The sequence below is a fragment of the Melanostigma gelatinosum genome (assembly GCF_949748355.1).
Source record: "Melanostigma gelatinosum genome assembly, chromosome: 22".
In the NCBI taxonomy this organism is placed as follows: domain Eukaryota; kingdom Metazoa; phylum Chordata; class Actinopteri; order Perciformes; family Zoarcidae; genus Melanostigma; species Melanostigma gelatinosum.
The window spans coordinates 8,746,285-8,766,411 of NC_136655.1; the positions used below are offsets into that span (position 1 = coordinate 8,746,285).

The 20,127-nt window shown below is 42.9% G+C and overlaps 1 protein-coding gene across 3 annotated transcripts in view; it reads right to left on the bottom strand.

Annotated features, from left to right (window-relative positions):
* grm8a (glutamate receptor, metabotropic 8a) overlaps positions 1–20,127 on the bottom strand; it is a 158,800-nt gene that overhangs the window by 23,190 nt on the left and 115,483 nt on the right. For all 3 annotated transcript variants that reach the window (XM_079294633.1, XM_079294634.1, XM_079294632.1), the window contains exon 6: positions 10,167–10,370. In XM_079294633.1, coding sequence (XP_079150759.1) covers positions 10,167–10,370 — 204 coding nt within the window. The remainder of the gene's footprint in view (positions 1–10,166; positions 10,371–20,127) is intronic.

Sequence of the window (20,127 nt, forward strand, 5' to 3'; positions counted from 1 at the left end):
CCTGGAGCTATAGACCGAATGGGGAACAGAAGTAGTGTGCAGCGGTGAAGTGTGCTGTTGAAGGTTGGAGCAATAAAGTTGTTTGTGTTGTTGGTGCAGACTACAGAGCCTCCGTGTTATTATTGTATTTCCTCATTAAGTGCAGGCGCTCCCCTACACAAAGCTGTCTGTACGTAGTCTTACTGTTTAGCTTCGTCGGCCACGTGTCTTAAAATGACTTTCAACTTAGTTGCTCCACCTGCTGACAGTGAATCAGATCAGCAGAGGGAGTAGGACAGAGGAAACGAGGACAGAGGAGAGGAGAAATGACTGGTATTGGCTAATGCCTGTGTTCTTCATTCTTTCTAAATTTCACTCAGGAATATGATTTATTTTGTTGATATTTTAGATCTGTTTCCAGTGAAATATGAATGAGTTTGTTTTTTGACCTACTGTTGCTGCTCCGGACCGAGCTATACTTAAAACATTAAATTCTAATCTGCCTCTTTAATTTAAAGACAACCACGCTGACACAGGAAAGGTAAAGCTAATATGCACCCGTATTAATCACAAAGTCATATTTTCAGCGCAATATTGAACAATGTTGTCGCACATTGGGGAATTTCCTCGTATTGTGGAGGCCTAAAATACAACACACCACCAAACAGCGTAGAAACCAAATCGCACAACGACGCCATTGTGACCACCCTGCAACAGAGTGACATGCTACAAGCTACCGCAACGCCAACAAAGCACCCAACGATGCCCCAGTAGCCAAATAAAAAAACAACATTTCAACACATCACCGCCCTTGTGCTCTCGATCCTTTACAAGCCGACAAGCAACTGCATTTCTTTGCATGCATTCCCCACTCGCTCTCACCATCCCTTCCCTCTCCGTCTCAATTCATCTTCCTCTCCCTCCCTCTTGTCCTCCGGATCTTCATATCTTTTTAATCGTCTCTCCTTTTTCTGGGAAATGAGCAGGCATGAAACACAAATGGGTTTTTCTGTTTACCTCATCCAAGTGAGAGGGTGAGGGTTAGTCACAGGACATAGTCGTGCCCAACAGAGTGAAAACTACAGCCGCCACATTTTCTTTCAATCCTCTTTCTCATATTCTCCTCGATTGTCATTCACTGCAGTGTCCTTTTTTTATGATCATCTCTTTGCTCATCTCTCATCTTTGTTCCTACTTTATATTCCTAAATCTACCAACTCTCGCTTTTTATCTGGTCCCACACTTCTGTCCTTTCCTGTCTTCCTATTTCCTCTGTTTACTAATTCATCAATTCCTTGATTGACACCCTTCGTCCCTTGTTTTCAACCCATCTTAATCAGTTTTGGTCTCTTCTCCCCCCCCCCCAGGCCACCCCTCTCTCCCTCAATTTCCCTCCATTCTGCCTTCCTTGCACTCATTTATAGTATAAAATGAAAGGAAGCAATAAGTTGGAAAACCAAAATAAACGGTAACAAAAACAATTAGAGGCAATTAAGTTATGGAAGTCATCAGAGATTATACAGGGCTCACCAACAAGGGCCTGCCCTGTTTTATTTGAGCTCACTTGATTGGTCTGAAAAAAAGGTTTATTTCTCACCCAGTGATGAACATGTCATATTTACCTCATCAGTCTCCTGTTGGCTGACTATCTTCTAGTTTTTCCTTTGCCCCAATCACGCCTCATTAGAGCGAGTTAGGGACGCAGCAACTACATCTTTGGCGCAGAGACATGCTGGCAGGTACTTTCAATTGTGCAGCACAAAAACAGACCATTTGCTCTGAAAGCAGTGGGTACCTTGAGTAGAACATGATAATTCAATCCCATGGTGTTTGTACCATTTGTTCATACTTTCTGAGTCGGCTGGATGAAGACGGCGCAGGTTTTAAAAGCAGCAGCAATTACTGCAAAACACACTTAGCGTGACGGGAGCTGGCAGCATCGGCCAATATTTTGGGGAAACGGGTAGCTGACAACATCTCATCAGTTCTGATTCATGTTTTGGTTCAAGAGATACATGGACAGGCTTACTGGCCTACATCATTTTGTGGGGGGGTTTTGTTGTGTTTTTGTCGTAATCATTCTTGAGTCACAGTCACGACCGAATTCTAAATTAGTTCATCATTCAGGTCAAGTGGATGTTTGTGAAATTGCCTCTAAGCTTCCGTGCAATATCGTGTTCACGTTATTTGCATATCGCTAAATCAGCATTTGGCAGGCATTGTTAAATAAATCATGCATTGTGGTAATTCTTTTTCAACTTTTCTTGCCAGAACCAATTCAAACTTAACAATTATATATTATTCATTACAGTCTTTTGTAAATGACCTTTCACAGAACACACATGTTTTTACTGTAACTACCGATTACATAGTCAGTAATCCACCTTTAAAATACCTGTTCTGTGAGGACAGAGTCAATTATTCTAAAGCTAATTTCACATTGTTATTCATTTTGCATAACCTAAAGCAAGCTGACAAGTTGCTAAATCACACAGGAAGTGCTATAAAAAGGCTAGGGGGCAGACTTAGTTCACACAATGAATTGTCTCACTCCCCTCCGAGGGAAATAACAGTGAAATCCACGAGTTTCACTTCTAATTCGGGGGAGGTTGAGTACTCGGATTAGACAGCTTGAGCGTGGTGAGAATGGCTGACACTTCCAGTTGAAGGATGCGAGTTTGGAAGTGCAAGCGTACGTTTTCCTAGACTTAAGTTCAACTCCGCAGGTTCTCTCACTGCAACTGCAAAGCACCACGGTGACACCGGCATAAGCTCTGCTGAAGTGTCCCTGAGCAAGAAGATGTTTCCCTGCCTGCCCAGAGGCAGTGCTGCTCTGTAGCTTCCCTGCAGAGTCAGAGGGTTTCAGAGAAACCCACAACTCCCCACAGCTTTCCCTCTTGATTTGCAAGGGAAGTTCACCTTTTGCTATAATAATGCAACAGGATATCGATTAACGCGTGAGAAGATGTCATGCAATGAAGCCACGGTGAATTTAAATCGAGCTGAAATGGACTGGCAGACGGAGACAAACCCGCGGAAAGGAGAATGAGAGTGGAACGCTACTACTGGCACAGGGAAGTAGATGAAGACTTGATTTGCTCTGCCGCTACGTTTCGGTACATTCAATGTCAGTCGTATCCATCTCAATCTGAAGAGAAGAAATGAATAAGAGTTACAAGGATACAAGTGAGCGCGGCATCAGGAAAGCCTCAATATTAAGCCAGCAACTCTAACGGCTGCAGAGAGGCAGAATAAGAGAGAGAAGAAGAAGAAAGATGGAGGCAAATGAGTGGCAGAGTAAGATAGACACACACACACACACACACACACAAGGATCGGATAAAAGCAAAAGAGGAGTGGGAAAATGAGGGTGAACACGGGAGAATATGTGCGAATATCACATATCTGGCAAACTGAAAAGACTCCAAACTTTCTTCGTTTGACAGACAAAGGGGAGAAAATGGATGGGGAGCTACAGAACTGTTTGAGAATGTCTATTAGCATAGGCCTTAAAACCTCCCTGGCTGACAGAGATAGAGATAGAAACAGATGGAAGGAGAGGGGCCGAGAGTGTATGAACACAACCGCCCCCTGTTACTGGAGCTAGAGCGACAGTGAGACAATAGAAGTATAAAAAGAGAGAGATGGATGGAGAGAAAAGGTTAGAGAGGAAGAAGCAGAAGGGCTGTTATCAAGCCCCTGAGCCTTGCCTGGTTCACTTTGGCAACACTAAGGGTGAATAGCACGTCTTCACACCAAGAGTCTAAATGTTTACGACGGGGAGATGGATGCAAGGACGACAAACGCAGCAGCCATTAATAAAACATGGGTCCGTGCGTGTCTGTTCTGAGCTTTCGCCAGCAGGCTCCCATCTGTGTGAGAGAACGAGACGGCGGACAGTGAAAGAGAATAAGAAATGACAGAAGAAAAGTAATAATAAAGCCGGAACTCATCCCACAAAATAATGCCAGTTTCATAATAATAGTCTCCGGTGGAGGAAGTACCTGAAACTGAGCAGCTGGTTGAATCCAGACCTCCATGGCTTATTTCCGCACTCCTTTCTTCTCCTTTCTGAATTTTCCGATCACATAAATTGACTCTTTTTTGCAGTCTGTTTGCAGCTTCCTGCGAGCCAGTTCCTGATGACCAACCCTCCCTGCTTCCTCAGCAGCTGTTTCTCCTTCCTCTCTCTCTATTTACCTTCTAGCCTTCTTTCATCTCACCACTCTCTATCTCAAAACGACCCATTTTCTCCCATCCTTTCCTATGCGTATTTCCAAAGTGCTCTGGCTCTCCCCTTCTCCCTCTGTCTGTCCATCCTTACCCCTGAAACCTCTCTGCTTTCATCAGCATTTGCTGTTATCACTATGCCTCGGCTGAGTAGGGAAAACGGCAGTCAGGGAGATTTGTCAGAGAGAAACAGAGCAGATGATAGAACAGGCAAAAGAAACATTACATGTTTGAAGAGGATCTCGATCTTACTGGCAATAACAATGAAACATTGGCGAAATAGTGAAAGTGAGATTAAGAGGGAGAGGGAGGACCAGAACAAAAGAAAGACTGTCGTGAAGGAGTAAAAAAACGAATGTTTAACTGAAGACAAACTGCACACTTTATTCAGACGAACCAACTAATGCGAGAAAGCAGATTGTAAAACACAAACCAGTAATTACAGAAAACTCATTTAAGAAGCCTCCATCTGTGTCGTGATCTGCGTTTGCTGCAGTCTGAGGGGGGGGGGGGGGAAGGAAAGAGAGTGAAAGTGAAAACAAAAGCCATAAAAACAGAGGGAGAGGGCCACAATAAAAGTGATCAAAAGAGACAAAACAGCCTGGACGGTTTTCAACTCTTCCTTTCAAAAGGACAAAGCCATAAACACACACACACAGATACAGCGGCTCATACAGTCAATACATCCATAACCCTCCACTGTTCATTATTCATCCATTGGTACCTCCATCCATCCCAACAGAACAGGATGTCATGTATGTTAAAGCCTGCACAATTCTGTCTCTCAGAAGATTAGGCGTGCTTGTATTTTTCTGTCTCCGCAGCTTCATCCGGTTAAATCTGATCTCCCTCAGCAACACATTCATGACAAGATGTGTATGTATTTGGTGTCAAAAACAAGCTGCAGAGATGTGCGATTTAGTGGTGTCTTAGGATATGCAATATCAAATTATTATTCCCGTCTCTCGGTTCCTCAAACTCGATTCGACTCCAATCCCAGGTTGTTTTTGTGTCTGCGCGGATACATGTCTGCCTCTCTACTGCGTTCATGTTGGCGTTCTGTTTGATTGCTTTTATATCTGCCTCTTCTTATTCTGTTTTCATATCAAAAAATTGTATTCAGTGAATGAAGCCAGAGCCAGGAGGCGATTAGCTTAGCTTAGCTTAGCACGATGGCTGGAAGCAGTGAGCCTGGCTTTCTACAACCCTCTGTACCAGACATACTTACACTGCGCAACCCCCTCTAAACCGAAAGATACACGGTGTTAATCAGCGACTTTTAGACATGTTTACACGCAGACCTTTTAAACTTTGGACATAGGCAGGCTAACTCTTTTCCACGACTTCCATTCTTTATGCTACACTATGCTAATCGTCTCATGCCTCTACCTCAATGTGCAATGGGCAGAAACAAGGTAACAGACGTGTGGTATCAATGACCTCATCTATCTGAAAAGAAAGCATATACGGGCTGCAACTAACTGCCAATTTTCTTTTAGCAATTGAGAAATAATTGTGTATAAAATGTCAGAACAATTTTGCAAAAACACCTTGCTTGGAATAATGCATTGAGGTAGCTTGTTTAATGTCAATAACGCAAAATATATTTATGTCACTTATGTGTATGACCCCATATTTGAATATTTAGAACCTGCACACGTTTGGCTTTTTTTCCTCTAAAAATGACTAAAATGAGTAATTGGATATCAAAGTTGCAGCTCTAAAGCCTCTTTCCCTAAAATGTCCTGTTATGTAAAGACCCCATTACAGTTCAGTGATACACATTTCCATGACTGCCTCAGTGTGCAGCCCTCAGATAACGGCTTACTCTGTATGCCGTTCTGTCATGCCGAGTGACTCAGACAGCCCAGGTTCTACAGCCGGGACTATTATCATCTACCTTCTGTATCAATACAGCCAATCACACTACGCAGGTGCTGTCTCTTTAAGTGTCGCTTTGAATTGAGGGTTGTGACCATACCTGTTGTTTATCAAATAACAGTTGCAAAACAAATGAGAAAAAAACAAACATGTATTTTCAAATGCATTTTGGAGATGACCTGTTTTCATCATCAGTCAGACATCTCCCTCCTCTGACATATTGTTTTGGATGAAAGTCAGACAGTCTTCCTCGCTCCATCTTCTCCTTCCCAAGGTTGCCCCGACCCAGGAGAGTTTGAGTTCCTACGACCACTGTTTCACAATTTGTCTCTATTTGCCCGTCTCCTCTGCTATCTTTCTCTCAAGATTGGAACTTAAAGTTAAAGAGTCTGTCTCTCCCATCCCTTTCTTTCTAATGCCATACGATATAACATTTATCGTTCTCATTGTTTTCTCCAAAGTTTCTTTCTTCTCAGGGTCACGATGCCCTGGTAAAGTGTGAGCTATATCTCATTCAGCACATCTTCTCTGTGTCTCTCCATCTCTTCCCTTTTAATTGTACTCAGCTATAGTCCACAACTTGCATGGTTGCATGGTTCTATTCCACTCTTACTAGGACCATCCTTTGTTTCCTTGCCATATGAAGGCATGGTAGAGGACTTTTCACATCTGTGTTCCTTCTATCTATCTCTCTCTACGTCAACACAAAGCCAGATCTCCATCTTTTTTTCTCCATGTATGTTTTCTTTCCCTTCCACCTGCACCACACCCTCCTCTCTTCTTCACATGTTCTTCCCTCCATCTCCCTCCAAGGCCATCTCCACTCCCATAAGCCCCTCTGTCTCCTTCGTTCCCTCTTCCTCTCTCCATCATTAATGCCTGGTCCAAGTTCGTCATCTTCAAGCAAAAGTTACTCCTCTAGTGCCGTCTCCCTGTGTGTCTCTCTGAGGTCATTATGAGTTCATCATCCCCTACTTCTCTTTCTCCCTGAGGTTGTGCAGGCAGCTACAGAGTTTATCATCTCCCCTCTAATTAGTGCAAGACGGTTCCCATGGCGAAGCCCATCTTGGCTCCCAGCAGGAGATATAACCTGGCAGCGATAACCTCACAATGAGAGTATTTTCTTGCATGAAAACACACACACACACACACACACACACACCCACACACACACACACACACACACTTGTGTGGAGGACAAAGCTCTCCTGTTCTGACTTTGCTTACCAACCCATCCAAAACGTATAAAACAATATTACAATCATAAAGGGAAATCAAGATCACAAACGGTACCCTTGTGTGCAATTCCATCAGCTGACATCGCACTACACTAAAGAGCAGGCGAGGAAGGAAGAAGTGGACTTTGATTTGTTAGATCTGGACTTACAAATGGGACTTGTAAACATGTCCAAGAAAGGTGTCTGTCCGACACTAAAATATGCGTAGGGATCTAAAATGCAAAAGCTAAGTGGTTTCAGAAAAATAGACACACTACACTCTACAAGAAACGCATACACCACAAAAATGTGACAATCCTTTAAAAAAAGGGTAAACTGAAAATAATTTGAAAAAGGCTGATGAAATGAAGTGATGAGTCAATGTATTTATGGAGTAGGAGTGGTAGGAGAGAGGAAGAGAACACAAGAGCAGACTGAGCCCGACAGGAAGCTAAGAAGACGAGGGAAGAGAGGGATGGTGAAAGGCAGACAATAGAGAGGACGATGCAGCAAAAGGAGGCAGCCAGTGAAGGACAGAGACATGAAAGAAAGAAACAAGAAAAGGATAGTACACAGCAACAAGCGAGTAAAAGAGTGATGGGGCAATAAACATTAGCAACGGCTGTGCTTGTAAAGCTACTTTGGGATCTATTAATGACCAACAAAGCCAGGGGAATGTGAAGAGGCCAAGTTAAACCGTGTGGGCGACCGCAACGTGTGTGTGTGTGTGTGTGTTGGTTAGACAAGAAAAGCATCTGAACCAGACTGAGCTGACATTCCAAACAACAAAAGTATATTCCATCAAATCATACACTTGTTACGAACAACACAAACACACACATTGATGAAATTGTCAATCAGAGAAGGACAAGTCGACCAAATGCTTTTGAAAACTCACTGTATGAAGATATATTTCTTTTAATATTTAATCTTCAAATATGTTTTTTCATTGCATATTTTGCCTTGTACAATTTCCGAACGGAAATGGGGAAAACGCAGCTTCACGTGCATGCATCACTGTTTGCATAAATGATTGAATGCTGAACGACACCTCTGCACAATATGCCAACTTTTAGAATGTTCACGATTTATCAAAATCAGTGAGCTATAACTATGACCGTTAACCATATTACATGAAGAGGAGGAAGTCTTAGGGATACCAATCTTGTTCGAGGGGATGTCCATCTTGAAATTCCAAAGGGTTAAACACCTCCGAATAACCACTGCCTAATTACTTCATAGTCACTTGCCAAATGTCCATATTGCTTTCCTGCACCTCCCTTCCCGTTCTTGTCACTCTTGCCTGGTAGGTTTCACTTGAAAACAATCATTGCCCTAATGACTTGAAATGATCCTCTCCCCCTCACTCAGTCTTGTTCTCTTTATGTAGCTATACTCGAAAGCTGTACTTGTATGGATCCAGAAAGAGCAGAGAGATAGAGAATCCATGATCCGGAAACTATAACTTATTCTCTACCTCTCGTTATGTGCCACACACACACACACACACACACACACACAAAGAGAGATATAACTACCTCCATCTTTGCCCCTTTTCTTCTTTAGTGTTATCAATGTCATGCCGACCCTAAACAGGTCGATAACAAAACTACTTTTAATTGGACCACACAAATACACCCGGGCATGAACGCATGAACACAAATAAAGTAGCAGGCTTAAAAGCTTTAAATCCTGCAGGCTGCTGTCGATGTAAACAAACCAGATGCGAGTAACTGCAACAAAGAGCCAGCCAGCAAACCCTTTATCTGTCCCTGCGAGAGGCCTTTTAAACTGTTTCATTCTTGCATCTTTTGTCTCAATGTTCCAGGACCATTCCACATATTTGTTTTTTTATGTTTTAGACGTTTCGATTTGCTTGATTTAAACAGGCACTTTCAGGAAGAGAGAAGGTTTTAGTGATTCATAGGGGTATAAAGTTGTTGACCCTGTGGTTATGGGGGGATTTCTCTACCCTCTAGGCCAGCTATATAGAGAACACACCTGAGCACAAACCTGCTGTCGCAGTCTGAAACAGCAATCAATGCCTGTCTGTGAATTGGTTTTCGACACTCCTGGCGATGACAGACAGAGATATCACAGGTACACAACAAGCAGCGACACATATTTTGCTCGACATTCCCGACGCTGATACATTCATGCCATTTCAATCGTGCCTCTAAAACTAAAATCAGAGAAGCGTTCCTGTAACCTCACAATAAGACTCCCTTGCTTTCATTCTCCCGAACCCATATGTATTCCACACAGTCCTTGACAGAATTAACACAGGAAATGAAAAGGAGACAGAAAAGCAGGTTACCGGCACATCGCGGAGAAAAATGGATTAATAAGAGAATATTCAAATGAGGCGTCTGATATTATTTAAAACGGAATTATAAATGTCTTTCACCCACTTAATGTTGTCAACATTGGTAGGAAGTCATGGAGAGAAAGGAAATGAAATATTGAGCACTACAGGTTCAAAGTGATACGAGAGCACATAAGCAAAATATAAGCCGATAATACATCTGGGGGAAAGCAGTGAGATTAATGATTTTTGACAGAGAAAAGAATGCCATACGGCATGTTTTTATGATAAGGATGAGCCAAATTAGAGGCAGAATTGGGCTTAGCTTGTTAAAGCTTGAGCTGAATCAGTCAACTCAAGGTGGATAAAGATTACAGGACGACTGAGCAACGTGTCAGCATTTGACGGCTGTAATTTGTCCTTTTTTAACTGAAGGCGTAACACAGCCGAATTATTGTTAACGTGGCAAGAGTCAATTTTTGCTTCGTAAAATGTTCTGCCAGCTGTGTGTGAGTCTGCGTGAGTCTGCATGTGTCTCCAGGGGTGTAACTCACCGTTGAAGTTGACAGCACGAATGTAGCTGAGCAGCTCTTTGCCGTCGATGCTGCCGGCCATGCGCGGGCAGAGGCCCGGGTATCCGTAGCAGAGCTCCCGGTGCATGCGATGCAGAGCATGGGCCATGGCGTACACCGCATCCATCACAAACTGAACCTTCCCCTCTTGCTCATAACTGGAATCACGACCAACTTTTTCCAAGCCTGTCGGGAAGAAGGAGAGAGAGAGAGAGTGTGGTTGGAAGGGAAAAGGAGTGAAATAAAAAGGAGATGCATCATTGCTGGGGGAGCCGTTTTTGAATTTAAGTTGCGATCAGGGCAGGGAACTCTGTCCAGGACATCAAACACAGTCCAGCTACAGTGTGTGTTCCAGGACTGTGCAGCATGTGCAGCATAAAAACGTCTGCCATGTGAAAAATCGAGCAACGACAGACAATTACAGATGGAGACCAAAGTATAGGAGGAAGTGAAAAAGGTGAGAAAAAAAGAGATGAAAGGAAGTCAAATAGGGGTGACGCGACAACAAACTTTAAAGGGTTAAAAGGGAGGAAAAGGGAAATGAAACAGGAAAAAGTACTTGTGCAAGACAGGTTGAGCATCAGACAGTGACAATGACAAATAACGCCTCTCAGTCCATTCTCACCCTGGTAGCAAAGTTCCTTCTTTACATCTTATGAACCACTGATAATGGCATTTCCTTGTAAGAGCGAGAGGGAAGAAAGTGCTCAGAGAAGACAAAATATACTTCATCCTCTTTCTGGCAATAAGTTGAGGGCTATTTGTATACTGCAGTTAAATTCTACGCAATTAACCGGAATTGTTGTGTTCTTTTTTGTTCCGCGCAACATTTAAATGCTCTCTCGTGTGTTTTCTGAGGCGATGTGGTTCATCCCATTACTGCAGCCTAATTAATTACTGCACAATCATGTTTAAGCTCATCAATTGGCGATGAAACAAATGTATCGGCCTTCATGCTTTGTGGGCATGCACAGTGAACATGGATGCATATAGTACACACAAGGGTATATGCACACCGACACACACGCGAATAACCTCCTCGTTGCAATTTATCGAGAGGGTTTTATGTAACGACTCATTAGCGCGATGAGCTAATGAAAAAAAGAATGGAGTGAAAATAAAAACCTCCTTGATGCATTCGGGTGGAAATAAGTAATTGATCGCGACATTCATTTCTGTTTTTCATGAAGGAGTGGACGAGTGGAACTGCATATGAAGTCCACACTTTTTCTCCTCCTCATATTGCTCCTTCCTTTTCTGAATAGATGTTTGTTGTTGCTTGCGTTTTCTATCCCTACTTCCCATCTCTGCCTTATTCTCCTCCTCCCTCTTGTTCCCCTCTCCAGTCCCTCTGTGTGTTATTTTCTCATATTGCTTCTTTCTGCCCTTCTCTCTTCTGTCTCCCCCCCCCTCACTGCCTTTGCTGAGGCTTTATTCACCCACTTACAAGTAGCAGTCACCTTCAGGCAACACCAGCTGAATAAAAACCTGTCTGGGCTGAGTTGAATTAACAATACCAGAGGCTCCTTAATCAATATGAGAATCCATAAGGAATGAATGGGGTCCTGAGAATGAAATCCAATGCACAGTTATAGACGGCTGTCGGGTCGTTTCGGATGCATGTCTGTATTCGTGTTTGTTGTTGGTGGTTGACTGTGTGTATGTGTGAGAGCCACAGCGGGAAGTGTGTCAGCTGATCACTGAGTTTGACTCATCATCGCCTCTCAATACCTGGATAACAGAGCTGCTCAGTAAATATGACACGGCCACGCGTGTGTATGTGGAGGAAAGGAAGGCAGACAGAAAATGAATGTGTGTACGCGGAGCAGAACAACAAGAAAGAGGGATAGAGCGATAGAACTAGCAGAGGAAAGAACAACTTTCTCTCTCTCTCTCAATGAAGAGCTTTTATTCAGCCTCACACACTCACATGACTGTCTCTGTCACCCTGATGTTCAATCCTGCACTATATTCTAACACAGCACTTATTCTGCTGCAGCACCATGCTTGCCATTCCTGTTTGTTTGCACTCCCGACCACATGCCGGTGGCCCAGTGAAGCCACATTGTTCTAAACCGAAGCGGAACTCCTGCGAAGCCCGTCCACAGACTTTGCGGCCACACATCACTGGCTGGAACTTCAGCAGCTGGTCATACTGAGGCGATACTGTACTGATTTCATGAGCGCACACTCATGAAATCAGCGGGCCGTGGTTTGAGCACGATGCACACGACAAAAACGACCTGCTTAAGGCAGCAGACTGAGGCTGCGGGTCAACGACCCCTTAAGTCGTGTCCAAGCACCAGGCATGAATAAACAACTTGCTGCTCATCAGAGTTGTCCGACATGTTGTTTTGTGTATCACGGCCTTTAATTAAGTTTTCATTATGAAACCAGCTGCACAAATCACAGTAACCTTTGTTTCTCCAGGGAATAATTGCACCTCTTGGACAACAACAACACACATTCACACCTCAGTAGTCGCCAAGAGGCGGGAGAGCTTATGAAATTCTGGCCACACCTATAGTTTTCCAACATCACAGCCAAATCTATGTTTGATTGTCTTTATTTCCTATCAGTGACCAACAAACTGCATGCTGTAAAATGACCTTTACCTCACATGAATCTCTCAGTTTTTTATTCCGATTGTAAAATGTAACACATTGCCATTCTTCTTCTCTCAAACACATTTCAAACCACAACATTTTAATGGTGTGAGGCTGATACATGTCCAACAATACCACTGAGGCCTACAAGTTTTTCGAGAGGTTGAAAAGTCTTGTTGTGCCCTGGGGGTTACCCTAGTAGCAGCCGCAGTAATGTGATTGATGCTGCCATAAGCCCAGTCAAAACCCTCTGTGAAGCAGGGTCGAGAGGAACGCTTTACTCAACCAACCGCTGCGTCTGGTGGAAACAAAAACCAATAGAGAAGTGTAGCAAGGTGAAGCTAATGCAATTAACTGACTGGCGAACTGCCTTGATGGATCCAATTGGGAGTCAATTTACTGCTCTTGTCACTAATCGCGGGGCCACCGCCGCCACATTCGATGAATGTAGATTTAACATTCAACAAAGAGTTCATGGAAGTCGACACTCGGATATGTTCCAGCACTTTAATCTAAGCCCGGCACCAATTTAAATAGTACAGATCAACTGTTTAAAGCTACAGGCTCAAACAATTGAATTGTGCACTGTGTAGATTAAAGCAGTTAGACATATTAGACAGTTAGACCCGTCTTTTATCTGAACTGAAAAGATGCCAGAAGTCTGCTTTTCTACCGAGACTCTTTAGCGTCCAATACGAACGCAGTTAACTTTACTATGCTTATTGCCATATGGCTTATTGTCATAAGCACAAACAACTGTGCATGCTCACACTCGCATCAACATTGGCTTGTTACGTGGCTGCAATCGCTAAGACGACTTGAATGATAATACTGCACATCTCACAGCAGTTAACAATGTGGATTCAAGCACTGGGTAATTGGTCATTTGTGCCACATAAACTAGAAAGCAATATATACAGTATTAGTGTCTGAGGACAGTCCATTTTGAAACGTCTCTATACCGTCTCAATAATCAACAAAAGGCCCTCGAGTTGGCTGTCTAATCTCCTGCTATAATTACAGACCTAATTATGCTACTCGTCAGTAAATAAAGCTAAACAAGACAGTAATTAGTAAATACTTTCACAGCCACGTACCTTCAGATATCACATGGTTGGCACTAATGTGATACTGTACCCAAAATCAATCTTTCGATCATTAAACCTATGCCAATACATGTAGCTCTACCTCTCTGCATGATCTATATGGTAATGATCCGCAATCCTCGTAATATCTGGTGTAACTGCTACAGTTCTGGTGATGTTTTGAAATTCTGAATCAAAGTTTTGACGACAGGGAGTCACACACTACAAGATCTTTCACCACGAATATAATCCCAGATCTCCAAACTACATCGCAGTCGTAAGTCTATTTCCACCATGTAGATCAGTCACTGTTTGTTCATGCAAACATCCAAACCCTAGGCACAGCAACGGTCCATGTTGCAAATGCAACACACAGCACACACCTCTGCTCAGGCTTCCCCTCAACCCGAGTCTCGCCCTCTCATTGGGTGTCGCTCCCTGACGGACGTCCCACGACGGGTCTGGGTTATTTAGCATGCTAGATGTCCGTGTCGGGGGCTAAAGTCATGTAGTGTGAAAAAAGCCATTAGTGAGTGAACTTTTCAAAAATGTTGCCAATGAGAGGGGAGCATACTTCGGTAAAAACGTGTTAATGAAGGTTACAAGCTGCTCCAGATTCAAGGAACTAGAACTTGGATGTCCAATTAAGGGCAACTCTAGATTAGATTTCCTTTACGTGAGGAGAGAACTGGAGAGTTTATGCTTTCCACATGGCCTCGGAATAATTATATCAATCGAGGAACATTGATAGAAGAGTTTGTCTTGCCTTTTTAAGCCGACCCATAAACATCAGATTACTGATTGCACTCAGTGTTCGTAACCAGACTCGTGACCTCGTTACATTAGAGCCAACGCGTATTGCTCGCCTTGCTCAGCCTCTTTTTACCGAACTATATCAGTATGCGCGCGTGTGTGTGTGTGTGTGCGCGTTCAACGCTTGTGCATGCTTCCATTCAGAGAAAAAAGTACGACAAAGTGTTACACTTTGAGCCCATAGATCAACGTGTCATGAGTTAATGAGAATCTCTCTGCGCTGTGAAACGCGATGTGAAACGACACAATGCATCATTAATCAGCATATTGCAAGAAAATGCAATCCTGCCCTGAGACAGTTATACGACTGGAGCCGTTTTCAGCGGCGCTAACTCGGAGAGCACTACTGTCTCCATTTCCTGGGATTGCATCAGGTGGTTTAACCGGAGATAGGAGTGCGTGTGTGTGTCTGAGTGTGTGTGTGGGTGAGCACGACAACACTATGGAGCTTTTATTGGATTTGTCCGCCCATTGTCTGCAGCCAGTAACAGCTTGTTACATCAATGAAGTGGCCGCAAATCTATTCATTTCATCTCTGCGCATAATATGTGTGTGAGCAGGTGCAAAATAAAGAGACATCCATAACCGAGTTATGCGAGTGTAATATATGCGGAGTGGTGCATTCTTGCTTTGGTGCGCGTGTCCCTGTGTGAAGACGAGACAAGAAGTGAAATAGTGCTGTGATCTGCTTCTAGATCAGTATAAAAGCCGTTACTCATCTTAGCTTTATCTAATAAAAGCCACAGGCATGGCAGAAGCTGTGTTCAAAGAATGATTTCATGATGAAAGTTTCATTTGAAATTGAGATAATCTGCTATTTTTAATTCATGACACCTGCCGTTACAAATTGTGTGGTTGCAGTAAAACTTTAACCTTCTAAAGTCTCTAGATGACAAAAGATATGAGTTTTGCAGCCGGTACTTTGTAAAGACATCTTTGAAAATGAAGTCGTGGTGGTATTTTTTATCATTATTCATTCATAATTGATGCTGCATTTTTTAAACAGACCTCTTCAAATATCTCTTAAACGACATGAGATCCCACTTGAATAATCGAGCCTGGCACTTCAACATCAATGCAGAGGTGGAGGTGCTATGACTCACTCTGGTAAGAATATCAGGATTACTGGAGACAACACCAATCCAAATGTAACTTGTACTGTAGATGTGAAAATTCCTTATTTGAATGTACTAACAGATGAAGTCAATGAGTGGAATTGGTTTTTAGGACATTGAACTCGTTTCTTCAAGGACCAATGCATCTTCGTTTGCACATGTAATGTATCCATCCAAGGATGATTTGTTGAAGTGTGCATGTGTATTTCCATTAGTTGTCTACAGTATTTATTTGACCCTGAGATGGTTTGTGCATGTTTGGACTGATTTGCTGCATGACTAATATTTAAAAAGCACAAACAAAAAGAAAGAAGAATTGCTGAGGCAGCCGTCTTTCAAGTGTTCGTTGTGGGAATTCCTCACAAGACTTTGAATCTTGAATGCATGAACTAAGTCCCTGCACATACCTGTATTACAACACAATAACAATGTAACTTTGATAAAACATTAAAGTTGACAAAATGTTCACGAGAACAAAGATTTCTCAAGTCGAGGCAAGTTGCTTTGTTTTTAACTGTAAGTGAAATAACTTTCTGTCAATCATCTATTACTTCCCTTTATTTATCCATCTAAAAGCAAATGCTTTGGGAAATGGTTGGACACAATGTTCAGAATTGAAATATATGCTGGTCCTTTAACCTTCAGATATATTGAACATCATACTCAAACCTTGGAGCCTCCCATTCAAACCAAAGTAGGATAAGTGCCTTGCTAAAGGGTACTTTGACCAATGTAGCTGGCGATCAATGTTCCAATCACAAACGTGCGTCTCCTCTAGGCTGCAAATCTGTCTAATACAAACACAAACCAACACAGCTGAGGTGAGGCTGATGCAAGAACGCTTCACGGGCCAGTGTGCCAGCCAGGTTTTACACAGAGGGTGATTGATGCACCACGGATGACAGATAGACGAATGCTTTGGACAAGCTTCTTAATTAAACATCAATTAGGAACACATATTTAATTCTCTCCTTTTCTCCCGAATATATATTTTTTTCACCCTTTTCTCAGATGCGCTCACAAACATTTATTTTCCGTTTTATGCAGATGAGATGAGAAATAATTAAGTGAGTAAATGTTATATGTAAACCTCAGGATGATGCAAACTCATGTCAGATGGTGATGAATGCATTTACATAAAGGTGGCTTGATGAGCTTTTCTCTCATTAATCAAACATGTCATGAAATACGTCAGGGAGACGACTGGATATGAAAATGCTGCCGCATCATAATTCAAAGACATACCACGAAGCGTGGACACGTGACCCATATGCCCACAGGAAACGTACACATCCACACCACACGTGAAAGAGTTATCCTGTTATAAACACACTGGTCTGGCTCTGAGCTATAGCTTCAAATGAAATGATGGAAATAACCCCTCAGCGGGTCAGAGTTGAACGAGGAAGTCGGGCTGTGAATTGTGATGGAGGTTTAAAACAATGAGGCAGGTGAATAATAACTTCAAATGTTTGCCTCCACTTTCGTTTCATTCAAAGTGTTTTTAAAGAGGAACTTAACGGACCACAAAAACCCTGTTTTTGTTGACCTCCAGAAGTTTACCTTTGCATTTTGTTGCAGTGAGATGTCGAAGTCAGTAAATCACGACATCAGATGCATCTCATAGTTATTATTACTGATAGAACGTATGGCAAGCTTACAAAAACAAGAGTTATAATAATGCTTCTGCCTTCTTATCCTCCACTTTCATCTCTGCCTCCGCCCCCCCCTGTCCTCAGACTGTCAGACTGCATTGAGAATGTTCTCTGCTTCGTAAAGAGCAATTCAATGCAGAACACTCATCTTTTCATGAGTAACGTGACGCCTCAGACATACGTGGCTAATATACATTACATCTCTACATTACCACTAATATATATTACTGCTGATATACATTATTCATTCGTCATTCACATTGTGCTGAATCACTGTCCTGGCACAACTCGCCTCTGCTCGCGAGCTCTCGGTCTGCCTTCAAACTTCTTTTATTTTCCTTCTGTCGGCCCATTCCTCCCTTAATCGCTCTCCTGCACAGCTTTCAGACAAACAAATAAACATACATTTTGGTTTTGTGTCGCTGAGGGAATGTGTGTTTTATGTCAGCGGGCCCCCCTGTCTTCCCACTCTTGAACAAGCATATATATATATTACACACTACACACCCCGGATGGAACAAAAAATAGACACAAGTGAAGGCAGAGAAAGAGCGCAAGAAACTGGATCAAACGTAAGAGAAGGATGGAAAAAACGAAAGCAGGAATGAGAGACAATAAATAGAAGGTAAGTTAATGGAAAGACGGTTAAGATGAATGAGAAACAAATGAAGCAACGTAATGAGGTAGAGAGGAGAGGGGGAGAAGGGCGAGGTAAGTGGCTGACAAAAGAAAGGTATTGTTGAAGAGAGGACGCGCCGTAAAATCACATTAGTAGAGCAACACTTGTTCTCTCTAACCGGCAACAACCTATCACTGCTCACAGAAATGTGTGAGCACACACACACACACACACAGGGGATACATGCGTGGACGGAGACACACAAAAATGGACATCTGGTGTTAAAATGACACATTCATGCATTAAATCCTTATATTTCTATCCATCGGTGCATTTCTCGTAGATATGCAACCGTCTGCAAGCAGATTCCCAATAACAACTTTAATTCAATGTCGTCTCTGCAGCTTCCTCGACTGCACCCGGCTGGCCAAAAAAAAGCAATTAATACTGCTTTAATTTCATTGTGTGCTGATTATTGATTCATTGTTATAATCCATGCTGAGCGAAACATGGTCATTTCATTTGTGCATGTCATTTTGGGTGTGTATCCAGCATTTGCAGGTGTGTATCACTAACTGAGAGGTGTTTGACGTGGCCACAGTGAACAGTGGGTCCCCTGAACCTGTTCAAGATGTTGTGTGTGTGTGTGCGTGTCTGTGTGTGTCTCAACAGCTCAACACTGATTCTTTCAACCACACAGCACTACCTGCCTACCTGCCTGTGATAGCAGCTAGCTGTCTGGCATGCACGCGGATTAAAGTTTCTTTGTGTAAGAATCCAGGGACACGTCACATGCATAATACAGAGCATAGATGTTAGGCTGCATCTCACCAGTCACACACAAGCACATATGCACACGGAGCCACCTGACCACGTCTTCCACAAGAAGACTTCAATCTTGTGAAAAAGCATTTCACTGCAGCTAAATGGCACTTCATCCCACATCCTGGAAACTAATGCTGCAAAGAGTCATCCAATTCAGTCTAAGGCCATCTCTGTCTCACACTCTGCAATCCGTCTGTCTGCGCCCCGTCAATCTCTAATTGTCCATCTCCATCTGTGTTTGCCTCCATCCTTCAGTCTTGTTGGGCCCGGAGGCCTTTTCACAGGGGCGGGAACAGTTTAGCCAGCCTGCGAGCCTAATAACTCTCCTTCCCCATCGACCTCGTTAGGATATGGTCTATTTCCAGCGAGTGAACATGTGTTTGTGCACGAGGGTAAACGTGTGCATGCCGAGCTAAGTCGGGATCTAATTAAGTCCTGGAACTGAGTGAATCTCAAACAGACGCATCCAGATATCCATACATCACTGGTGCTGGATGAAGACTTCTAAAGTTTCGTTTCTTACCAAGTAAGAACAGCGTCCTCGTGCTCAGAAAGCAAGTGCTTTAAACTATCGCTTAGTAGCCCTTAGAAGATGAATTCACCATGAACAAACGCTCTGTAATGCATTAATATTTCATATTAAAGGAGGGAAATGTAAAGCTTCGTGTGTGTGTGTGTGTAGGCATTTGATCATCTTCTGTTTGCCTATTAAGTAGGATTAGAATTCTCAGCATAACCTTCATTAGGCAGCTGCAAGAGGAACTACAGTCCCGTGGTAATCTTGCGAATCAGGGAAAGTAGACCAGAGAGCTTTCACTATTATGACAGAATTGTTCTCATACACACATTGTTCACATTCGCACCTTGATGAGAGATTGTATCTCCCTGAGCTAATGGTAAACTACGCCTCACACTTGTCTCATAGGTGTGACCTCAAGTTAAATCAATATTTGCTGAGGCATATTATTTTTTTGTGACAACTCGTTTTTTCCTTGACTTGAGCACACATTGTGGTGTCGAATAAACGCTGAATAAGCATTGTGGCCTACAGTGTGTTTGTCCATTGTAATGTAACGTATGGATGGATAAATAGTGTTCGTCGACCAATTCTGCACCACTTAACAAACACATTTCACCTGATGTGTTGGAAGCAAAGTGGTTCTGTATTGTTTGATGTGCTGTCCACTGCCTGTATCTGCACCCATTCAGTGGGGTGAAAGGACCT